This window comes from Nyctibius grandis, chromosome Z (genome assembly GCF_013368605.1).
Source record: "Nyctibius grandis isolate bNycGra1 chromosome Z, bNycGra1.pri, whole genome shotgun sequence".
NCBI classification, from domain to species: Eukaryota; Metazoa; Chordata; class Aves; order Nyctibiiformes; family Nyctibiidae; genus Nyctibius; species Nyctibius grandis.
Genome location: NC_090695.1, coordinates 96,004,086 through 96,027,739, shown reverse-complemented (window position 1 = coordinate 96,027,739; position 23,654 = coordinate 96,004,086). Strand labels below are relative to the sequence as shown.

Sequence of the window (23,654 nt, the reverse complement as noted above, 5' to 3'; positions counted from 1 at the left end):
CTCCTCAGCGAGAGAAAAAAATCACCGCGGTGGAAAGCGCTTTGCTGCTCCTCCTCGGCTCTCCAGGACAAGGGGTAACCCCAATCCCAGAGCCTGCTCCAGTGATGTGGGGATGGGTACCATCCACCACCGGGACCCTCTCCACGCGGGGATGCCGAGCTTTGGCTGGGAAACCGGAGCGGGTTGGGAATGGTGGTGGTTTACACTGATTTCCAGCTTGAAGCTGGTGTGGCTGTTCCCACGTGCAGCCAAAACCGCAGCTCGGGTATTGCTGGGAGAGCTGCGATGGGGGGAGCATCCTCGCGTGGGGTGGGGAGCGGTTTTGAGCAGATACGGGTAATCCCCCATCACTGGGCCTGTTTTTCACAAGAAATTCTGAATTTTCTAGGAATAGGATGAAGCAGGACCCAGCAGGCAGGGCCCTGGAAGTGGATTTGGGGCTGTGAAGAGCCAGAGCTGGACCCCTGATGGCTTTGGGGCCGTGAAGATCCAGAGCTGGACCCCCAATGGGTATAGGGCCGAGATGGCCCCAGCGCTGACCCTGGCTGAGGACGCTGCCCGTGCAGAGCTCAGAGGTAGGGCAGCCCGTTCCCAAGCATCCAGAGGAGGCTCTGGGGTGGCTTTTAATTTCTTTGTGGTTTTGCTGCTGATTTTTACAGCTCTCAGCACCATTTTTTACTCCCTTCCTCCTCGATACCCCCAAAACGAGCCGCAAGCGCGGGTGCCGACCGTGGGTCTTCCCAGCAACGCTGTCGCCGCCCTGTCAATGTCAAGGTCAGGGTGAAGCCTCCGTCGGTCTGCAGCTGAGCCAGCACATCCACGGGGCGAGAGTGGCCACCGGCAGCCCCGGGGCGAAGGTGAGGTGGATTTATGGGGTTTCGTATCGATCGGTGGGGCCGTCTCGGCACAGGGAGGTGGGATGGAGGGTTGGATGCTGAGGTGCATCCCGGCCGAGGAGGCTTTTTGAGGAGGAGGAGGAGGGAAGCGGCGGTGTCCAGGGAGCCCTCCCTGATGTCCCCACAGAGGAGGATGCGGTACCCACCGGCTGCGTCTCTGGCCTCATCCCTAAACCCGCGCATCGGGAGAGGGCGGCCGCAGCCACCGCCCCGCTCCGAGCTGCCGCCGAGCAGAGATTTGCAGCTGAACTCTGCTCAGAAAGTCACTCGCAGCTTTTTCTCATTTCTTGCTGGATTTAAAGCAGCTTCCAAATTCCTGCGCAGCCAAATCCCGGCTGGGGCTGCCAGGAAACGCGGCCAGCAACAAGTACGTGCCGTTTCTGTACCCACAACGCGGCCAGTATCGCTGTTATTCTGCGGGTGACGATGACGGGACGGAGCTCCAGCACTCGCTGGATGTGACCCCGTCCCTTCCCGGGCTGCGGCCGCCACCCTGCCCTGGGTGCTGCCCGGGGAGGGCGGTCGGGGCTGTGGCGTTGCCTCCCCTTCATCGCTGCCTTTTTATAAACCAAGAAAAAAAAAAAACAACCCACCCCAGATCCCCTCAACTTCCCCCGCCCGCCCTCCCTGTAACCTCCCGCTTTCCCAGCGCATGGGAGCGCATCGGCTCCGTCGGCTCCCGATAGGATTTACGATCCCCGGGGCTTCCCGCGCCGCCTTCCAGCGCGCTCACCTCCTTCCCACCACCCATAAATCAAACCTGTTTGTTTCGGGTTGCTCCTTCGCCGCCGTTTCGTTATTTAGTTTTATTTCTCCCCTCCCTGCCGCTGCCTCCCGCGGTCCCCGAGGGTTTTGGGGGGGACAGCGGTGGAGCAGAGAAGAGGCCCCGAGGCCACGGTGAGGGCACACGTTGGGTTTCCACGTGAAATATCGGTGGCTGGGAAAAAGGGGGAGTGTGTTGGGAAAATCCTGCGCAGCTGGTACAGACTAAACATCCCTCCCCGTGTCTGAGCACCGCCAGGATGTGGCCCCGTGCCCAGAGGCCCCCAACGCTTGGGGCTTTCCATCGCATCCATCCCAGCGTGACCCCAAAGCCATTTTACTGGCGGCCTTGGGAAAACCCCCCAGCGGGGTCCGGCATCCCGAGGGCGTGCAGGGCTGCACACGCAGCATCCCGCAGCCGTGGGGGGCCGGGAGCCGGCTCGGGCCGAGCCCACCCGTGGGATGCCGGGTCTCCTCTTCCCACTGGTGACTCACAGGCTTGTTTTGCAGCGGCCGCGCGGCATGACGGGTGTTTGCCTCCGTGCCTCGCTCCGCTTTGCTTTTTTTTAAGATCTTTGGTATGAAAACATCTGGGATCCTGACCTTCCTGCGGAGTTTGCCTCACCTGAAGGCATTTTTTCCCCCACTCTGCACGTGTGCGGGGCTGGCTGGGCAAGAGCAGCCCGGTCACGCTCCCAGGGTTGAATATTTTGGGGATTATTATTTTTGAGCGGCTCTTACACAACGGTGGAGGAAGCTTGGAGGGTTTCGCCACCCTGCGCCAGCTCCAAAGTGTGCCAGGCCCCCCCAGAGACTCCCCGGGGCACGACCTGGGGTGCTGGGGTGTAAGTCAGTCACCCCGACTGCTTCTGGGTGTCCCCGCTGTCCCCAAGGCCAGGGCAAAGCAGGACCTCGGTTCAGCTCCTTGCTGCCTCGTTGGGAGCGAGCAGGATCTATCATGAGATTTGTGTTAAAACACTCAAAATGGTGAATTTTACTTATTTACGTTTCAGGTTCCCAGCACTGTGCCGCTTCCCAAGTTTTTCCTCTCTTTTTCCCACCACCCTTCAGGGTGCAGGGATGGAGCACGGCCCCTTCCCAGCGGGACCAGTCCACCCCAGCCCTGGCTGGTGGCAGAGGGAGCCCAGGGCAGCTCTATATTTAACTGAACTGGCTTTTCAAAATGTTTTTTTTCTTGGAAACGGGCTCAGAGGGGTGTTCCTCGGTGCTCGTGGCAGCTTTCCCACCTGACTTTTCACACCCTCACCCTGTTCTCGCAGAGCACCAACCCCGCCACTGCTCTCTGGAAAGCAGATTAGGGTTTTTTTTCTTTCTGGAGGATGGTTTAGTTTGGAAGCCAGGACGGAAAATTATTTCCAACCCCCAAATTAGAAACAGAATAATAATAAAGCGCCTTGTTTTGGAGGGAGTGGTGTGTGTCATCCCGCAGCAATGAGAAGCTCGTGCTGAAGAGGAGCAAAGAGCTGGGATTTATTTTTTGTTAATGCTCCCCAAAGGACTGACTTGGCTCCAGGACGCTGCTCTCGCTCCCTCGGTACCCGTCGATGGGGAGAGGGCAGGGGACACCCATGGGTGGGTGCCCTTCCAGTGCGGGGGGGGTCTGTGCCACCCAATTTAGCTGTTGTTATGTTTGGTTTTGCGGAGATAAGGGGACGGTGCGTGCGGTTTTCTGCCCCGCTCTCCCCGAGGGGGTTCGGATGCAGAGCTGATGTGAGGCGATGGGATGGGAGCCAATGTTTTGCCGTGCTGGGGTGGAGGGAGGGGTGAGCAGGCGATGGTTTCTCCTTGGGATTTTCTTGTTTCCGATGCGGTGAATTAGGGAGACTTCACTGTGCGTCGCTCTCTCTACAGTCCCTGTCCTCCAAAAAACCATCAGGTCCTGTGAAAACTGGGTTGGACTCTTGGAAAAAGAAGTCGTGCCGTGGCAGTGGCTGGGCCTGCATGGGATGAGCTTGTCCCTGAGGTCACCAGCCAGCGTGGTATTACCAGAAAAACAGTAAAAATAATATGTTTTTAAAAATTTGCACGGGATTCTCTCCGTGTGCGGGAGCAGTGGCTGCTCAGGGGCTCAAAGACCCGATTTAAAGGCTGAATTCCCACTGCAGGGGAGCCTTCACCCTGCTGTACTGCCCTCCCCGTTGGGTATAACACGTCATGCACCCAAAAGCGGGTGCCCTGTCCGCCTTCGGGGTGCCCCTGGAGCGGGTTTTGGGGGGAGCGGTCTGCGTGGAGCCACTCAGTGCGATTTAATAAGATACTTATTGTATGTTAATATCAACAGCTGATCGGAAACATGTGTCCCGAGGATTAACAGCCCTGTAAAAGATAAAGCAGAGAGTTAAACCTCCAAAGAGCATGTTTCAAATAACCCACCGCTGCTGCAATATGTAATAACCGGGGTAACGAGGGGTGGGATGGGGCAGGTAATAGGTGTGTCGCAGGTCACCGCGTCCCCATAACCTTGGGACGGGGCTGGGGACGGGTGTTTTCCCAGCGAGGTGATGCCCAGGGATGCTGGATGGCACAGGAGCAATGGCAGCTCCTTCTTCCCCCACTTCTTCCTCCCTTTCCACCTCTCCCCCTTCAATATTTTTTTTCCCCCCAGGCCCCAATTTCTCCCCCGTCGAGGCAAAAGCTTTGGCTAATTAGCAAAACGTGTCAAAGAAAATGATTAATGTCCCGGGAGGAGGTTTAGCTGCCTTTGTGCCGGCGTTGCCTGACTTCTGCTCTTAAAGGTTTTTATTAAAAGATAAGGGAGCTCGTGACGGGCGAGCAAAGCATGTGCTGTCCCGGGTGTTAAAGGGTCGGAGAAGGGGGGGGACGCGGGGCGGATCGGGGTCACCCTCAGAGGGAGAGGCGAGGGCTCGTGTTTCTCTGCCTCTGTGCGCGACCATCACCGTGGTGTCTGGCCTTGGCAGGGGAAAAGACATTTAAAAAATGGCTGAATGCTTCCTTTATCCTTCCAGGGGCAGGTAATTTAATCTCACCGGCCAGGTTATGAATGTTTCTGTGTTACGGGGTTTTGCATGGGCGCGTGCTCCGGGAGCGATGCTTTGGGGGGTCTCGGGGAGGGGATGCTCGGAGTGGGCACCTCGGGTCGGTGCTGAGTCCAGCGCTGGCGAGTGGGGATGGGGAGGGGGCACAGCCGGGCTCCTGTCGCACTTGCTGAGGGCAGCAGTGGCAGCAGGGACAGAGGTGCTCAGGCAGGGCTTTGCCAGACCCCGTGGCCACAGGGGTGCCCGTGGTGGGGCTGGAGCCCCATGGGACATCCCTGATGTGTTTGCTGTGCGCCTAAACCCGCCATCCCAGCTCCATCCTGGGGCCGGGTGAGCAGCAGAGGCGTGGGCAGGGAAACTGGGGCACGGTCCCAGCAGGCTCCTGCCGAGACCACCGTATGCAGCATCCGACTGCCCTCATCTCTCGCACGTTCAGGCGCATTTTCAGCGACCCCCAAAGCACAACCAATCCAGCAACCCCTGAAACACCTACTGCCCACAACCCAAACCCCCCCAACCAGTAGCCTTTGCAGAGGGGTCTTGCAGGCGGCTGCCACCACGGGATCCCATGAACCCCAGGGGCAGTGCCCTGGTGTCCCCACACCGTGCCGAAATCCCAGCCGGGATGTTGGCCAAGGGAGCAGGGGGAGGATGAGGATGGTGGGAGCTCCGTCACCAGCAGACTTGTTATTTTTTTAAATCATGAGTGACCCCAAAACCTGACAGACACTGATGTCTGCAACCGCAGAGGCTGGAGCCACTCGGTGCATGTCAGAGGGGCGGGGGGGGGCCGGCTGGCAGGAGCCTCGGTGGGGGCTGCAGGGGCTGCTCGGCGAGGTTTTCCTCTGGCAAACAGACCTCTGGGCTTAATAAGCTATTTGTAAAACTCGCTCTGGATAAACAAGAGGCCGTGTGTCGGGCTGGAGGCGGCCGCGCAGGGCTCTGCCGCGCGGGGTGGGACCTCAGCGCAGAAATATTTTCAAGATAAACAGAGGAAAATGAGTCCTGGAGGAGGCTGGAGCTGCTGGCAGCGGCACGCTGCTCCTCTCGCAGATATTTCGGGGCAGGAACTTGGCTTTCTGCGTGCCAGGGCTGAAAGATGCCTTTTTTTTTTTTTTTTTGACCTCCAAAGGGAACCTCGTGCGCTTCTGATTCAAACAGAAACCCGAGGGGTGGCTGGCAGTGAAGGCAGCGGTGGGGAGAGGTGCAAAGGCTGGGGCTTGCAGGGGAGTTTTGGGGTGCGGGAGAGGATCCCTCCATCCCCTCCATCCCCTCCATCTCTCCATCCCCTTCATCCCCTCTATCCCTACCAACCGCACCATCCCACCATCCCTCCCTACCCGTCTGGAGCAGCAGAGGCAGAGGTGATGCTGTGCCGAGGTGGGACAAGGGACAGGACAAGTGCTGTGGGGGCTCCGTGGACTCTCACCGCAGCATCCCTGCATCCCAACGGCGATGGCCAAAACGCAGCATCCATGCTTGAGGCCACGAATGGCCCAGCGGTGGCATGGTGGATGGTGGCAATCTGGTCCCCTGGAAATGCCAAACTGGAGTGAGGGAAGCTGTCCCTTCTCCTTGCCCTGCAACCTTGCAAACCTCCCTTGGCCATGGGGCTTGGTGGCAGTTTCCTTCTCCCGTTACATGGCTGGTCTGGAAACTCTGCAACCATGGGGCGATGCCCGGCTTGGGGCGATGCCCGGCTTGAGGTGCCGTGGCTGGGACCCGCCAGCAGCCTCAGTGGCAGCGATCTCCCACCGTATCTCCCCCTCTCTTCCCCACCCCCAGCAAATTTAATTAAAAGTCATTCAGATTCCTTTGAAAGAAAATGTCATCCGTCGACACAATTACACTTTAACTAACCAAAGCTGTTACAGTTCCTATATATATTGGAATCAGGCTGTCGTTATTAGTTCTAAGTAAGTAATTTATTCCCATTATTGTGTTCAAATTACAGGATATTACCCCCTGGGGAAATAATCCTGTTATTTGAAATGTAAAAAAGAATTCACATGGACAACAATGGATTCCTAAATGAACCCAACAACAGTCCCCAATCCATGTGTGGCATCACTTGCCTCGGATAGAAAAATATAAAGTTGCTTTTAAAAATGCTCTTTTCTCCTCTCTTTTCCCCCTCCCACCCCAACGGAGGTAAATAGGGCTCCTCCTCCTCAAAAACCTTTAATTATTGAGGGAATCCTGGATCTGCAGGAATGTGGTGGGGAGCATGGAAGGAGCAGCTGTGGATGTGTGTCCCCTTATTGCAGCGGCGGGGGGGGAGCCCCGGGATGGTGGGATGCGAGTGCCCAGCACAGCCCAGGGGTTCTGCCCGAGCTGGGAACCGGCGGCTTTCTCCGGCAAAGAGCTGCCGAGGCTCTTCGGAAACATCATTCCCTTGATCAAGATCTTTGGCGAAGCCAAATAACATCTTGTCTCTGTAACACCCAAACATAAGCAACTAATTTGGACCACCGAAAGGAAAAAGGGGGAGAAAAATAAATTAAAAAAAAAAGACAAGAAAAGAAAGAGGAGGAAGAGGGAGGGGAGGGAAGAAAATCAGATACACTTGTAACCTGATTACAACAGCCAGCTATGTGTGCAAAATCACAATGCAGCTCTATAATTAAATCTCTCTTTCCCCCTCCTGCCGAGCTCTTTCCTCTAACAGTCGTTAGGACATCAAATTCCAGCTCTGACAAGAGGGGACTTTTTTTGTCTATAGCTGCTCGGCTCGTCTTTAAGGCAATCATAATTATAAGCCCAGTGCTGCTGGCTGACGAGCTTTGTGGAGCAGAAAGGGCTCGTCTTGTCCAACCGCTCCATCCCCCTCGGCTCCACTTGGGGCTGCGCAGAGGACTGGGGCGATGGCAAGAGAGGGGACAGCCGCGGGAGGCAGCCATGGACACCCCTCCTTGGGCTGGGGTTTGGGGTGAGAGGAAACACTGGGGTCTAACAAGATGCTCGAGGGCTTGGAACCACAGATATTTCTTCCCCTCTTGCCTCGCTGAATCCATCTCGTGTGTTTTAGCATCAGTGGTTTGGTACCCGGCGTAGGCTCTGAGGCGGGTGGGATGTTTGGTGGGTGCACAAAGTACCCGTGAGGGATGCGAGGAGCCAGCAGCTTCCTGGACACAGGGAAAACGCCTGCCCCAACGTTTTCCCAAGGGTTTCCCCCCTGCCTGGTGCTTGGCTTCTCCATCAGCAATCCCGGATCCCGGGCCGTGAGGTGATGGAGGGATGCTGTGCACGGGGCCGGCTCAGCGCGACCGGGGCAAGGAGCCCCCGGCGCGGTGGCTGCAGGGCCGGCAGGGCTGGCAGCCTCCCCCCAGCCCGGCCTGTTAATGACTTTGCTTGACTCCGCGTTCGTCACAGCTATTCCCATCCCGGTGACACCCAGCACGTGCTTTTGCTGGCAGCTGCAGGCTGGATTCAGCCTTAGGGACCCGTTTCCTCGCGGGCAGGTTCTTGCTTGCTTCTCCAGGGTATTTTTGGGAACAGGTTTTGTATCCCATCTTCTTTTCTGCTAGCAAGTCTTGGGGGGTTGAGTTTCTTGTGATGATGGCACGTCTGGTGCGACAACTCGCGGCGTGGTGGGGAGGGCGAAAGAAAAAGCCTGGCATCGGGGGACCCAAAAATGGGTCCCGGCGTGCAAGGTAACTCCTAAGGTAGGATTTAGCGATCGCACCTCGCCGCGGCAGGCCGGCACGTGCGAAAAAAGCACCACCGAGCGCAGACGCAGGCTCTGCAACGCGCGGCGTGTGCCACGGAAATTCAGATGCTGTTCCAATAAAGCTGGGGATGTTTGGTTTTAATGGCAATTAACAGCTGTTAAAAGGCGAAGGATCTGTTCTAATAACACCTAGAGCTTCTGGTGCCTTTCATGAAGGGATTTGAAAATACATTTGTGAGCGTTAATTTTAAGCCACGATAATGTACCCCGGGGAGGTAAACAAGGTTTACCTTGTTTGCAGGCAGGGAAGCCGAAGCGGGCCAGCACACAGCGTGGGGACGAGCGTTTGGCACCGGCAGCGGCGGTGGAATCCCTGCCTGGCTCTGCGAGAGGGATGGGACCAAGGTGGGGAGCAGCCGGCAGCATCGGGGCAGTTTTCACTGGCATTCCCCCAGTCTTTTATTTGGGAGGAAGATTAACTCGGTGCAAAACCCTCGGCACTCACGAGTTTAACCTTCAGCAGGACCCTCGCGCTGGGCGGGGGGGCACGTAGGAAATCATCTTTCTCTGGGAGATGCTGCAAATCTGGATTTTCCAGTTCCTGGAGGGCTCTGCCTGTTTAAATTAGAAGCAGATAGGAGAGGTGAATTTTAAGAAGGACAGAGCAAAGGCACGCAAGTATGCAGTTAACTTCTAAACTTCTTTCTCTGGATCTCCCGCTGAGTAAATGCTTTAGGAGCTTCAAACCACAGCTTTTAATATCTCCTTAACATGCCCCGCAATTCCTTCCCCCCTCTCTCCACCCCGTCGAAACGGCAAGAGCAGCTGTGAATATTTTCCATTTTAAAATGTTTTGTATGCATATGAAAGTACCTGCAGCTCCTGGGGCCGGGCTACGGAGAAATGCTGAAGCCAAGGGTATCTATTTTATACCAAACCTCAAAATAGCTACATGCTACTGCCTCTTCCTCGCTCGTGTCCCGCATCCAGGAGGGGATTTTTGATTTAACTGACAGATCAAGGGAAAAAAATCCCAAATCACTCCATTGATGTAGAAGACCTTGTCACTCGGAGCTCTGCATTCCCGTTCGCCTGGACGAAGGATGGTTTTAAATTCACAAATGCAGAACCTGTAGGACTGGGGGGCTATAGGGGAACTGCAGATCTGGGGAGGTTTCCCGTGCACGTTTCTCCGCTAAACCACATTTTTTTCCGCTGAAAGGTGCAACTGCCGTTTCCGTGCCTTACACCCAATTTAGCAGCCGGTCCGTAGCCCAAAACCGCAGGCAGTAATTACAGCTTTGGGATTCGCGCTCCTCTCGAGCTCTCCGTGGGTTGTGCGTGTCAGCCCTCCTCCCTATTTTTTTTTCCTGATCTTGGATGAAAAAAGCTCATTATCGGGTAAAAGTTAAAAAAAAAACAAATAAAACCACCCTGATCTGTCAAAGGTCCAGTCTAGCTGTGACAAAAGCCCGGTACTAGGGGCTTTGTGGAGGGTGTGAGAAGCACGAGGCAGGTCCCAGCGCTGGGGGTCCCAGGTTGGGGTTTGGGGGGCCAAGTGGGCGCGCAGGTGGCAGAGCGGGCAAGCAGGGTGGTTTTGTGCACACACACCCACCCTCCCGTGCCAGGCAGGGAAAAACCCCAGCAGGCTTTATTTGGACTTGAAAACCAGCCTGCGGCTTGGGAGATGTTTTGGCTTTACAAACCCTGGAGCTGCGGGATCGGAACTGCTTTAAATGGGGGGGGCACCACCCGTGTCCCTGTGTCCCCCCCCCGGACCTTTTCCCATGCCAGTGGGGCAATGGGTCAGCGGAGCTGGGACGGTGCGAGGATGCTGCAGCCTCCAGCTGCTGCCGGGTGTTGGGTACAGCCCCTGGGGGGGGATTTCTGGGGCTCTCCCCCCTGCCCCATGCAAAGCCCGCAGCCAGGCTGAGCGCAGGGTTTATAATCAGCCAGGATTTATGGAGAAAAATGAAATCCTGAGCTGTTCTGGTCATTAATCAGGAATTCTTTGCTCAGTTCCCAAGCTTTTTCCTGGGGATCTCCCCCCCCCCCCGCAGCCCTCTCCCCACGGACAGCAGCTCTTTCCTTGCAGACAAGGGGGCTGGGGTGGGGAGGGCTTTTGAATTAACCAGCCCCCCCCTTCGATGAATAAATTCCCCCCCTGATTTGTTGGAATAAATCCCAGCAGGGACCCCCCCGCCCTTGCCTTCAAATCCTACCTCTGTCCCCCTAAGGTTTTATTTGGGGGGGGACACACGGGACCCCGCTGTCAGACTCGATTCTCCTTTTAGGATGGGGGGGGGGGGAATGAAATCAGGGCAAAGCTTTGCCACCGCGTTGGGATCGTCGCCGTTTTCATGTGATTTATGCCTGGTTTTCTAAATCCAGCCCCTGACTGCAGGCTTTAAAAATAGCTCCGAAAACACCCTGAAAACGTGGAGTAAGCACGTTAAAAACGCCGGGCGGGGGGGCCGGATTTATTGCGGGGGGGGGGGGGTCCTAGCAAATGGCCTGGGATGGGATGGGGTTCCAGCAGGGCCTGCTCCCTGCCCGGGGGGGCAAAGTCCAGCGCTGCGTTTGCAATGAACCTGTGTCCCCCCCCCAAAACCTTGGCAGCCCCCCAAAACGTGGGGAGATGCATTGCAGGGGGGGGATATCAGGTTGCTTTGCCCCCCACATCTCTAGGGAGGTGTCCCCCCTCCCCTGCTCCCATCCTACCTGCATCCCCCGGGGTGGGGGGCAATGCCCGGTGTGGGGCTGGGGGCTGTGAGCTCCGTGCCGGGACAGGGAGAGGAGGGGCCGGCCCGGGGGGAATTTCGGGTCCGACCGAGGGGGGAAAAGAGAAGAAAAAAATGGGAAAAATAGGGGGGGAAGGAAAAAAAAAAAAAGGAAAAAATGAGAGAAAAAAACGGGGGGAAAAAGGGGGGGGAGGGAAAAACGGGAAAATGGGAGGAAAAAAGGGAAAATGTGAGAAAAATAGGAAAAAAAAGGAGGAAAAAAAGGAAAATAAAGAAAACTAAAGGAAAAAAACAGAGGGGGAGCCGGAGGGCGAGGGCCCGGGCGCGCAGGGCGGGCAGGGGTGCCCCCTCCCCGGGGCGGGGGGCGGCCCGGGGGCGGGCGGCACCGTGGGAACCTGCCGGGAGCGCCGCGGCGGGGGGAGCGCGGTGCTGAGCCGGCGGCTGCTCGCGGCCCCCCCCCCCCCAATATTTTTTTTTAATAAAAAATCGGTATTTTTGGAGAACGCGGTGTTTGCGGTAAGGCTTTGCGGGGGGAAAAGGGAGAGTGGCCGCTATCCCCCCCCCCCCCCCCCCAACCTGTCCGGGATCTTGCCGGGCCCCCCCGCATCACGAAGTGCCAAACTCGGGGGGCAGCTGCGGGGGGGGGGGGTGTCCCTGTTCGGGGAAACAACCGGGAGAAAAACGGGGGAGAGTCGTTAATGGGGAAAATGGTGGGAAAATGGTGCCCGCCCCCAGGACAGCCCTACCACCGCGCCTCGGAGGGAAAAATAATAATAATAATAATAATAAAAATGTGTATATAAAGATATGGGGGGTGCGTTTTTTTTTCTGGGGGGGGTGGCTCGGTGCTTTGCAGCAGCCCGGAGCTGCTGCTACAAGATGGCTCCCAGCCGGGGGAGGAGGAGGAGGAGGAAGGGCTGGAGTCACTCGAGGGGGGGGAGCCCTGTCCCCCCCCCGCCACGCCCGGGCTGGGGTTTTTATTAGCATTTCCCTGATTTATGGCATGCCAACCCCCCGTCCCGGGGACAGCGGCGGGGAGGTCCGGGCGTGAAGGCATTAAACATTTATAAAATATGCTTTTAAAGCCACATAAAAGCGATTAAGCCATTAATATCTTCTCCCCCCCCTTTTTTTGCTTTACTAAAGAAGACAGAAAGGGAAAAAAAACCCCTAACCCTCCCCCTGGAAGTGGGGGGGTTTGAGCTCTCGCCTCTGGCGCAGCCCCGTTTTACTCTTAGATATAAATAAAAACATGTATATGTTTTTTTTTTGCGTTAAACACAGCGCCGTTCGGAGCGGGAGAGCTTTTCGAGGAACGCGGCGCCGCTTTTCTTAAAACGATTAAAAATAAGCAAAAAAAAAAAATAAGTGCCTGGGGAGGGGGTGAGGGGGTGTCGCGGGGGGGTCCCGAGGGCTTTTGGGGCTGTTTCTTCCCTTTTTAGCCTCAAAACTCCTGCCCGGGCGTGCGGCGGGAGAAGGGACCTTATTATTTTTTTTAAATTTATATCGGGATTAAATTAGATTTTCCCCTCCTCCCTTCTTTCGTTATAAAAGCTGATTTTTTTTTTTTAATTAAATAAAGAACCGGGGCGGTGCGTTGGGAGGCTCTGAGGGGGGGGGCGGGCTGTTGGCAGCGATGGGGTGTCCGCCCCCCCCCCCGGGGAGCTCGGCGCTGCACAGGGCTGGGTGTAGAAGTGAAAAATAATTTTTTTTAAAAAAAAAAAGAAAAGTAAAAGTTGGTCTGGACGGCGGGGAAGAACCCAAGGCCGGGCGGGCAGCGCTGGAAGCGGGGGGCGGGCAGCGCTGGAAGCGGGGGCCGTGCCCCCCCCCCCCGCGGGCAGCGCGGCTTCTCCCGCCCGTTTCTCGCGCCCAGCGGGAAAAAAATGGAGTTTTGGTTAAATCGGAGGGGGGGCGTCTCCTCCCCCCGCCTTCCTCTTACCCTATTTTTGAATGTTTTGGGGGGCGGGGCCCGCAGTGAGTGAAGGGGACCCGCTCCCCCCCCCCACCCCGCTCCCTGAAAGGCCGCTTTGTCCGCGGCGGGGCCGTGGGAGAGGGCCCGCCGGCACTTCCCCCTCACGGGGGGGGCCCTCACGTCCCTCAGCCCGGGCCTGCCGCGGGGGCGGGCGGGGAGAAGGGTTTAACCCCCAGAGATAATAAAGGGTAAGGGGGGTCGTGGGGTGGAGGCCCCCCCCCCGGCAGCTCCCCAGAGCGGGGGGGACCCCAGGCCGCGTCCCCCGAGCGGGTCCCGGCGCCGCGGCCGCCAACCGCCGCCTGCTCCGAGCGGGAGAGTGAGTGAGGGGGGGGCCTGGAAACGGCGGCGGGAGCGCCTCACCGCCGGGGAGGGGGGGAGCGGGGAGCCTGGAAACCGCCGCCTGTTTACCCGCCGGTGAGTGGCAAGCCGCTCGACCAATGGCGCGGCGCGGATGGGCGGCGGGCCCGCCCCGGCCGCCCCGAGAACAATGCGTGTTTCATGGCCCCGGCGCCGCCGTTTTTTTCTCCCCCCCCCCCGGTTTTTTTTTCCCTCCCTCCCGCCCCGCGCTCGCGCTCCCCTTTTTTTTTCATTTTTTTAAACATTTTCTCTCCCCCCCCCCCCCCCCCCCCCTCCTCCTTTTTTTTAAGCGCCGCCGAGCCGCGCGCGGGGCCGGCCAAGGGGGGGGCGGAGGCGATGCCGCAGCTCGGCGGGGCCCCGCCGCTCCATGGCGCGGTTACCGCGTCGCTCCCGCGCTGCCCCTGAGGAGCGGAGGAGCGGAGCGGAGCCGGGCGGCGGGCAGGGCGGCGAGCCGGCACCCCCCGCCCCAGCCCCGCGCCGCCGCCATGCCCCGCGACCAGGCGGCCTGACCGCGCCGAGGTAGGAGCCGGTCCCCTCCCCCGGAGAGGCCCGGCGGGGGCGTCCCGTCCCCCCCCCCCCCCCCCCCTCCGGCCCCCCCTGCCCCATCCCGGGGCGCTTTTTGCCCCTTTTTAGCTATTTTTTTTCTCTTTTTTAGTAGTTACAAGCCGGGATCCAGCCGCTCCCGCAGCCCCGGGGTGAGACTCGCCCCGCTCAGTCACGCGTTTAATATTTAAATTTCACCCCAAAAAAAATTTAAAGAAAAAGAAAAACCAACCCAAACAAGGCGGTGGGATTTTTAAAATTATTTTGCATTTTTTTCCCTTTTTTTTTTTTTTTTTGTTAATCATTTCTTGGCCCGGCAGCAGCCCCCCTCCCCCGCGCTGGCAGCGGCCGGCGAGGAGCCGGGAAGGGCGGCGGAGCCGGGGCGGAGCGGAGCGGCGGCTCCCGGGGCTCCGGGAGCGCTGGCGGGGGGGGGGGGGGAGGCAGAAAAACCCCACCGTATTCCCTGCGGTGTTTATTATTTCTCGCTATCCCGGTGCAAAACGCGACGGGCGGGGGGGATCGTTTCATCAGGCTGCAAGTACAAATATATATTTTTAAATATTTATATATATTTAACTCTGTTGGGAAATAATAATACGTGTTTTGTTTTCCCGAGCGGGAGCAACACTGGGAAAAATGGGAGGAAAAAAAAAACCAAACCAACAACAAACGCAGGCGGCGGTTTTGGAGTCCGGGGAATGGGGGAAAAGAGGCGAGAATCGGGGCTGCGGGAGCGGTGCCGCCGCCGGAGCCCCTTCCCCGGCGTCGGCTGCCGCGGGTCCCGCTGCCGGGGCGGCTTTCGGCGGGGTAAAGCGGCCCCATGGGAAAAAAAGAAAAAACACACACACAAAAAAATGGAAAATGGGGAGGTTTTTTTGTTGTTTTGTTTGTTTGGGCTTTTTGGGGGTTTTTTTTGCGTTTGTTTTTCTGCGCTCCGGGGAGAAATGCGATGCCGCTTCCCCGCCGGGTCGGTCCCTCTGGAGCCGGGCTGCGGGCGCTCCCCGGCCCCGCTTTGGGGGGTGGCAAAAACACTCTTTTAAAAAAAAATATTTTTAAATACTTTAAATTATTTTCCCGCCCTTTGCCACAACTTTTCCTTGGATTATTTTTTTTTTTTCCCCTCCCCTTCTCCCCTCAGCCCCGGTCGGGAAAGTGAGGGTGGGTTTTTGGGGGGGTATTTATTGGGGGTGGCTGGGAGCAGGGAGGGGGTCGGGGCAGGTTGGCTCATCGCACCCCCCCTTCTTTCTTCACAGGCAGCACCGAGACCGCCGCGCCGGGGCTGGCTCCCTGCACCGCGCCATGGGACGCTTGGACGCCTTATTTTTGAAAACCATCTGATTTTTTTGGGGAGGAGGAGGAGGAGGAGGGGGGGGTGGGGGGGCGGGAGGGGTGGGGGGGGGGAGAAGGCGGTGGCGGGCACCGACAGCGATCCGGGAGATTCCTTGAAGCCGGCGAGTGGATGATGGATGGCCGAGATTTCGGGCCCCCCCGCTCGGTGCACGGCCCCCCTCCGCTGCTCTCCGGGCTGGCTATGGAGAGCCACCGCCTGGGAGCCACCGGCCGCCTGGCCCCCGCCGCCGGGCCCATGGCCGCGGGGCTTCCCGCCGCCCTCCAGCCCGGCAAGTTTCTCGCATCGGGCATCAGCCTCCACTCCCACCCGGGTAAGGCTCCGCGGACCCCCCCCCCCTCCGCCCCCGGTAGCCCCCTCCTCGCCTTCCCTTCCCTTGCGTCTCCGCGGGCAGCGGCGGGTGCTGCGGACCCCCGGGGCTGGCAGCCGGCGGGGCTTTAAGTGCAAAAAATATGATAATAATATATTACATAAAGCCTGCAGCTTTTTCGCGTGTTTTCCCAAACGTTTTCTGCCTCGCTTGGCTTTGATATGGAGGAAGAAACAGGGGAATGGAAGAAAAAAATAAGAGGAATTTTGGGGGGGGGGGGAGCGGAATAGAGGAATGGGAAAAAAACCAGAGGAATGAGGGGAAAAAAGTAGGGGAATGGGGGGGTGAAAAAATCCCCCCAGCGCACGGTTTTGTTGGTACCGAGGAAAATCCCCGCCAAGGCGGCTGCGGGGGTTTTGTGGAATAAATCCCGGGAATAAATCCCATTTTCGGGAAGCTGGGAGAGAGGCAGATGGGGTGTGGAGAAGGGGCTGCGCTGCCCCGCCGAGTGCTTCACGGCCAGGCAAAAAAAAAATCACTCTCGGGCCGGGAAAAGGGGCAAAAAGGGCAGTTTTGGCGATTTCCCGATGCAGCCCGAGCACCCCGCGGTCCCCGCCGTCCCGGGCAGCGCTGCGGGGTTTGGTGGGGTTTGGATTTTGGTTTTTATTTTTTTTTAATTTTATTTTTTACTTGGTAATTATAATTTTTTAAACCTGCAAACAAAACTTCCATGCAGGAGCTGCTCCCTCGTATTTTTGTCCCCTTTCTCGACGCGCCCCGTCGCGGGGCAGCCCCACGGCTGCCTCTCCATTAAAAAAAAAAAAAAAAAAGCAACCATTGAAATATACAGCGTTTGTTTTTTTTTTTTTCCACAGTCAGCTTTTTATTTATTTGCTTAAATTCCTTTTTATTTTTCGAGGCGTTTTTATTTTTTCCCCCTTTCCGAGCTCCCTTTTCCAGCGCCTCGCAGGGTGGGATAACGCGGGGTCCGGACGCTGCCCGCACCCTGCCCGCTGTTTTGCCGGGCTGCTCCCGAGCTTGCCCCGGGAGGACGCGAGGGATTTCTGACCGTTTGATTTCCCTCTCTGGCTCTTATTTTTTTTTTTTCCCTTTCTTTCCCCTGGGCGTGGAGAGGTGACTCGGAGTTTACTTTAGGCGTTGGGAGGGTGACAGGTTTTGCAATAATAAACCTGCTTTTCTCCCAGCCGCCCGGGATGAATGACTTTGAAATTTGCAAACCTGATTGCCAACATCTGCAGAGAAGGAAGCAGCCCGAATCGAGGGAAAAAAAGATTTATTAGTTTTAGACTAGGTGGCAGTGCCAATTTCCCAGGTGCTAAGAGGAGAGGTGTAAAGCGAAGGGCTATGAAGCCAAGCACATGGGCAAACACCTTTTTTTCCTTCCCTTTTGTCTTTGTTGTTTTTTTGTTGTTTTTTTTTTCTCCTTTTATTTGTCCTGGGTATTTTTTTTTTCCTCCTGCTAAAGCAGAATACAATCTCTGCAAAAATTAATCTGGACAATCTCAAGCCAAACCGAGTGCGGGTTGTTGTTTGTGTTTTGTTTTTTTTTTTTTCTTGTCGTTGATTATTTTTTTTAATTTTTTTTTTTTCCCTTTTTTTCCACCTCCCAAAGTTTCCTTTTTGCTGCTTCCCTGAAATCGAGGCAGCCCGGGAGGCAGGCGCTGAGCTCCGGCCGGGCCGAGCCGACAAAGCGGGCTGCTCCCTGCCGCCGTCCGCGAGCCACAAGCTCTTGGGCTGGGACTGAGCCTTGGATTTGAGGCCCTTGGCAGAGGGAATGTGTTTTGTAATCCCTCCAATATTTTTGTTTTTAACGTATTCTTACTATTTATATTTTTATTTTCCTTTCTCGGAAGCCTTTTGAAAATCCGCTCCGACCCCGCCTGTGCCTCCGCGGTGCCCGGCTCTCCCTGGGATAATCGCTCGCAAAGCTCACTCTGGGAGATTGGCTTCACCACGGCGCAGCAATTTGCAACCGGGCTAAACTGCATTAAAAACATACGTACAATTAACGCTTGAAACACCCATTATACCACGGCAGTGAGATAGGCAGGGATTTGTATATTTTTTTTTTTTTTTACGGCTTTAACAATATCGTTTGAAATGGTGTTTGTGTCCTGCTACGGAGGGGCCCTTTGTAGGTTTGCGTTTGCAGTGTTGATGTTGGTGTGTCTGTCTTTTTTTTGTTGTTGTTGTTGTGTTTTGTTTGGTTTGGTTTGTTTTTAGGAGGGGTTTGGAGGGGTGGAAGGCAAAGGCTTGTGCAAGGGGTTAAGAAAAGTGGGCAGGAGGCGAAGCCTTTAAATAGAGCCAGTTCAAACCGATCTTTAAATACCACCGGGCTGAAGAAAGAGACTGTTGAATCCGTCCCAGCGTCCTCCTAAAATAAATACACCCCTGTAAAAATAGCGCGATTGGCCATATTTGAGAATCCAGTTATCGCCGGCACCGACTCCTTATTTTTCTCGTCGCCTCTGCTCGTTACGGCAGCGCGGGCTCTGTCCCAGCGCCAAAATACGGGCGCCTGGGCTGTGTCCAGTCACCCTGGACCCTCGGCCCTTCTCGGGGGGGTTTCTGTTCCGTGGTAGCGTTTCGGCGCGGTGCGGGCCAGGGGGACAGGGACAGAAGCCCCTTTGTTGGAAGCGCGCGGAGGGAGGCGTGAGCTGGAGGCCGAGGCGGGAGGTGAGCCAGCCCGTGTGCCCCCTGCGCTCTCGGGCATCGCCGTCTCCCTGTCCCCGAGGAGGGCAGGGGGGTTACGGGGGCCGGAGAGCAGTGGGGTGCTCCCGCCGAGGGCCGGGGGAGGATGGTGACTGTTTGCGATGGAATTTCATCCCTGGCAGCGGCCGAGCTTGCCGGGAAGACCTTGCATGAAAGGAGGCTGCAGTGGATGGAGTCAGGCGCTGAGCTTGCTCCGCGCCGCAGCCCGCGGCTCAAAACCTGGCGGGGTTGTAGTTTTGCTCCTTCCCTACCCCACCGTCTTCAGGTCCGAGCGAGTGTCCTGCCCCGGCTCCATCCCACGGCCGGTGTGTTGTTCTTGGCAGTTTCGGTGTTTTGGGGGGAGGTGGAAAAAGCTCCGTCACACTCGATTGAGAAGGGGACCGCGTCCCTGCCGGGCCTGCGTGCGAGCAGATACCGTTTACGTGCAAAAAAGGCTTTGAGTTTAAAATAATAATAATAAAAATCTGCTTTTTGCCATGTAGTGAAGTATCCTTTCTTGGGTGGGATGTGTATGGGAGGGCAGCCAGCACAGATCTGTGTTTGTATAAAAGGATTTCCAGCCTCTTCCATTAAAATATGCTTTGGAAGCACTTTCCAGTGCTTGGAAAAGGGTCACACCTGTACGGGCAGAGCTGACTGTGTGTTAGAAGGGGGGGTTGAAAGGAAAGTGGTCAGGTGGAGGGGAGAGATTTTGGTTTGCTTGCTTTAGTACTTCCACATTGGCATGTGCATTCAAATGCAGGGATTTAAGGTGGATTGGAAACCATCCCTGCTTCCAGGCCTGCTGTGCCCAGGGAGAAGTTTTCCAGCACAGCTGGGTCAGGTAGGAGCGTAGGGGAAAAAAAAAAAATATCCTCGCCCCCAGGATAGCTTTGCTGTGCCAGCAAAATCCCACTGTAGCCATCCTTGTAATGGCAAAATTGCGCTTCTGCTGAGCCGGCAGGTTTTGCAGAGGAGGCCTTGCCATCGGCGGTGCCAGCAGAAGCGCAATTTGCTCATCTAAACTGCAGCCGCGCTGGAATTGTTTCGCTGATGGGAGAAGCGGGGATAGCACCGATGCGGTGCCAGACCGAGCCGTGCCGTGCCCCGCTCCTGCCCGTGGCGGGGCTGGGGAGGAGGGGGCTCCAGGACCGGCGGTGGGATTTTGGCCGTGGTTCGACGTGGCTCTTTTCGGTCACGTTTTGATGCTGCAAGGAAAATACCATCGGTGTTTAATGGCCCTTGAAATGGCGGTTCCCCCTCCCTGCCCGCCCAGGGGGTGGTGCGAGGGGCTGAGCGCGGGGGGCTCCTGGGGCAGGGGCTTGCCGGGTAACACCGGGAGGAATGCGGACCGGCCGGAGACCTGCCTGGGGAGAGGTTTCTCCTCCCTTGAGGCCCTGGTGAAATTAGATGCTTTTTGATACGTGTTTGCAGGCAGAGCAGCGAGCGTGCTTGTCCTGGTAGGGCTCGGGGAGGCTGTGCTGGCCCGCGCCGGGCAGGGATGTTGTGCTCGGACCCGGTCATGCTCTCCCGTTTACACCCGGCATCCCCGGGGGTGGAGGAAGCGCTTGGCCATTAAGTGATGTCCCTGCAGCTCCCTTGGGCCTGTGGCCAGCTCTGGGAGCAAGGCAGGAGCAGTCTCTTTGGGTTTGCACTGGGCATGAAATGGGGGGGAAAAAAGGGGCTTCTGCATTTTTGGGAGTCTCCCACCATGTGCTCCTGGGGTCTGGAGGCTCCTTTCCCTGATGTCCCTGTGGTTTCCCTGAGGTCCTGGTGGTTGGGTGGGTTGTGGGGTGGGTGGCATCTCCATCCTTCAGGAGGGGTAGGAAGGACTGTCCAACCTGTCCTTCAGCCCCCGTTGAAGTCCCCATCCCAAGCGGCGGTGGCTGGTGGTGGGGACGCTGGGCTGGGACTGCGGATGGGAGCCCAAGGGCCAACGTGGTGACGTAAACTTGCCCAGAGCAAAGTCCTGCGGGATCCTCTGCTGCGTTAGGGTTACTAATGCCTTCCCCAGCTGAACGGGCAGAGCCTGGCCATGCCTATGATACACGGCGCTGGCAAAGATGAGCTTTATTAGCGTGGTTTCTAGCAGCCCTCCTCCCACCCCACGCGAGCCTTGCCCCCCACCCAGCACCGAGCCCCCTTGGCGGGGTTGGACAGCCACCAGTCCCATCCCCGACTGATGGTGTGCTGGGGAAAATTTGATCTGCAGGATGTGCCGGTGCTGGAAATCCTAGCCTGGGATGGCACGGGCCACCGGGCAGATCCCCGGCGTTGGGGACAGGCTCCTGCTCTTTCCCAGCACAGCAGCTGTGGGAGAAATGGAAATTGCCGGGAATTAATCTTGCTGCAGACGTGGTTAGCAGAGCAGGGCTGTCGTAAGGGAAATTTTAGATCTCCTTCCTAGGATAACCCAGGGTGAAGCTGAAATTAGTTTATAATTATATAGTAAATAACCCCCCATCTTGTCGTTTCACCCATCTTGTGATGAATATGGAAATGAACATTGTTAAGGGGAATTAACGTCATTACGGCAGCCTTCCAGGTGAGCGCCTCGCGGCTCGGCCGTGGCTGCGACCGGCGGGCGGGTGTCGGATCACCTCCTTTAGCTGGGGTTAGCACCGGACGAGTTGAAACAAGGCTCCGTGTGTTTTCAGCGCGTACTAAACTGGTCCAATTAAAGCTTCGGGCGGGAGGTGGTGCAGGGAATCGGGGCCAGCCTGGCATGTGCTGACACGAAAGCTGCCTTGCCGGGACGAGGAGATGTTGGTCTGGGTTAGGTAACGCGATCCAGCATCGCCTGCTCGAGGTGCCGAGGACAAGGGAGGGCTTTGTTCTGCCTCGCTGCTGAAAAGGAGAGCGCGGTGGGCCCTGAACCGACCCGAAAATGCAGGCGGGGTTGGGGAAGAAGGGGACAAGGGCAGTCCCGAGCTCCCTGCCACGGGGCCGGGGCGAGGGAGCAGCGCCACGTTCAGCTGCGGCAGCCCCGCGCTGGCTTTGCCAGCCAGGGATGCTCTTTAAAAAGCAAAGTTGGGGAGGGGAGAGCTCCGGCGTGGTGGCCCTGCAGGGTGCTGCCTCTCCGTGGCCATGAGGATTTGGGGGTTTCCTTCTCCCCGTGTTTCCTCCCAGCCCCGTGTTTCTGGCTGCCTTCACTCCTGGATGTCCGCAGGCATCGCGACGCACCCACCGGCTGGGGAAAAAACACCGTCTCTCTCTCTCTGCTATTTATTTGCTTTGTTTATCGCTCGCTTCTCTCCAGCTATTAAACACTGAGGGGACGGCAACCACACGAACCCTTTACACCTGTCCCCGTGGGTGCTGGCCGGGGAGGACGGTGCGGCAGGAGCCCCCGGTACGGCAGCACCGTGGCGCTGGCGGTTGGGCTCTCTCCCCACGCCGCGAGGATCAGCTGTTGGGCGCACAATATGCTCTGGTTTTTCCTCTCCAGCTGTTGTCGCTGACGGTTATGGGAAGCGAAATGTAGTTGAGTGTTTGGTATCTCTAAATCAGGGAGGCGATGGGCAGAAAGGAGAGGGTGAGGGAGGGCTCGGTGTATCCGAGGCTGGTTTTTGTTTAAATCCAGCGAGACTTGAAATAGTGGCAAAAGGATTGAAGTGACCTTGGGAATAAATTTTATCGCCGGCGTAGCAGTGGCCAAAGAGCCATTTTGAGGGAGCTGGATGCAGGCAGGCAAGCTGAACATGGTGGGCTTGGGGCAAGGGAAGGAGCAACGCAGTATGTTTGGGAGAGAATGTGCCTTTTTAGGGTAATAATGGAGATTTTAGTGCATTCAGCCCTATCTCTCTGGATCTGTATCCCCGGCAATTTCTGCAAAGGCTGCGCGTGCTTCTGCTGCCATCCATCTTACCGTGCCGCGTTCCTGCGAGCAAAGAGCCCTTTTTACGTTTGGTGGTTAGATGTATTGCCCGTGCTTCCCTTTCTGCCCCCGATCCCTTCTCAGCAGAATTCCCTGTGGCTTGAACAGGCTTTTAATACATTTGGTTTAATTGGTTTTAATAAAAAAAAAAATAAAAATAGTAATCGAAATGGCCAGCGTGCTTGGGAGGAAGGGTTTTGAAGGGAATCAGCTCTTTGCTGCTTGCAGGCAGTGCCGGTAGCAGCATGACTGAAGTAGCCCCTGTGTTATCATCACACAGTGTGTGTAATTCTGGTGTTCTGTGTCCCCATGTGCTGGATTGGGAGGCGTCCCACATGCCATGTCACACGCAAGCCAAGCGGATAATAACTGCAATGAGTAAAGATCCGGGCGGGCAAGTGGAAATGGGTGAAGGTACCTTCCCGGTGCTGGTGAAAGCCCAGCACACCTTTCCCCGGGCAGGCACACAATGCCAGGGTTTCCCTTCGCAGTCCCAGCGCTACAGCGGGGCTTTCTCCCTAATGAGATTAGTGTCACAAGGCGGCGATTCTTCTGCTGCTTATAATGAACGTTCCGGGTTTGTGTGGGATCGGAAATTCCGACTTTCATCAGATGAGCCCTCTCTGTGACTATTTTGTGGACAGATCTTCCTTTCCTTGGCTTCGGCGCTGACATTCATATGGGCACAAGCGCTTTAGGCTTTCCCCTCCCGCTCCCCTCTGCCTCCTCTCCTTCCCAGCCCCAGACAGGGTGATTTTATCTTCTTCCCTACTTGAATCTCACTGTCAACCTGAGTTGCTTCCATCTTGTGGAGGACATGGAAGCTCGGTGGCCTTCCCTGGCCAGGCTAAAGGCAGCTGGGAGGAAGGAGAAATGCAAAAGTCACTCTTGAGTTGTTCTTGCAGGTGCTCCTCGGTCTCACCAGTTGAGATGTGCAAACACATACGTGTGTGTATAGGTACATATGTAGGGCATCCATGTAGTGCTTCACCTGACAGAGGGCTGGCTGTCCCTGCCTTGTGACATCGGGGCCAGGTTGGCAGTTTGTCAGGAGCCCAAGGGCTGTGCTTCAATTTGAATATGGATTTGCATAATTCATCAGGAATTAAACTGCACCGCCATAATATTTGCCTCTGTGTTTATCTCCCGTTATCGGCGGCGGGGCGGTGTGTGGTGTTGGGCGTTTGCCGGCCGCAGAGACCCCTTCGCTTCACGGTTCGGCGCTTTTTCAGTGCAGAAAAGGTGATGTGGGCTGATGTTCAGGAGGATGTGGGGAGGGCAGGAGCCTCTGGAAGGAAAAAGGGCTGAATGTGGGGCCGGGAGGAGAGGCTGGGCACAGGCTGAGCTTTTGAGCCTGGTTTCCTAAGGAAAAGAGGCTTACAGGATTGTGCCCTGTCTGTGGGTCTCCTTCTTCCAACCCCAGATGTCTGCAGCCTGTTGCTGGATTTC

At 56.8% G+C, this 23,654-nt stretch overlaps 1 protein-coding gene across 5 annotated transcripts in view; it reads left to right on the top strand.

Moving 5' to 3' along the window:
- Positions 1–15,343: 15,343 nt before the first annotated feature.
- TNRC18 (trinucleotide repeat containing 18) overlaps positions 15,344–23,654 on the top strand; it is a 56,132-nt gene continuing 47,821 nt past the window's right edge. For all 5 annotated transcript variants that reach the window (XM_068423502.1, XM_068423505.1, XM_068423506.1 and 2 more), the window contains exon 1: positions 15,344–15,619. In XM_068423502.1, coding sequence (XP_068279603.1) covers positions 15,418–15,619 — 202 coding nt within the window. In that variant the 5' untranslated portion in view covers positions 15,344–15,417. The remainder of the gene's footprint in view (positions 15,620–23,654) is intronic.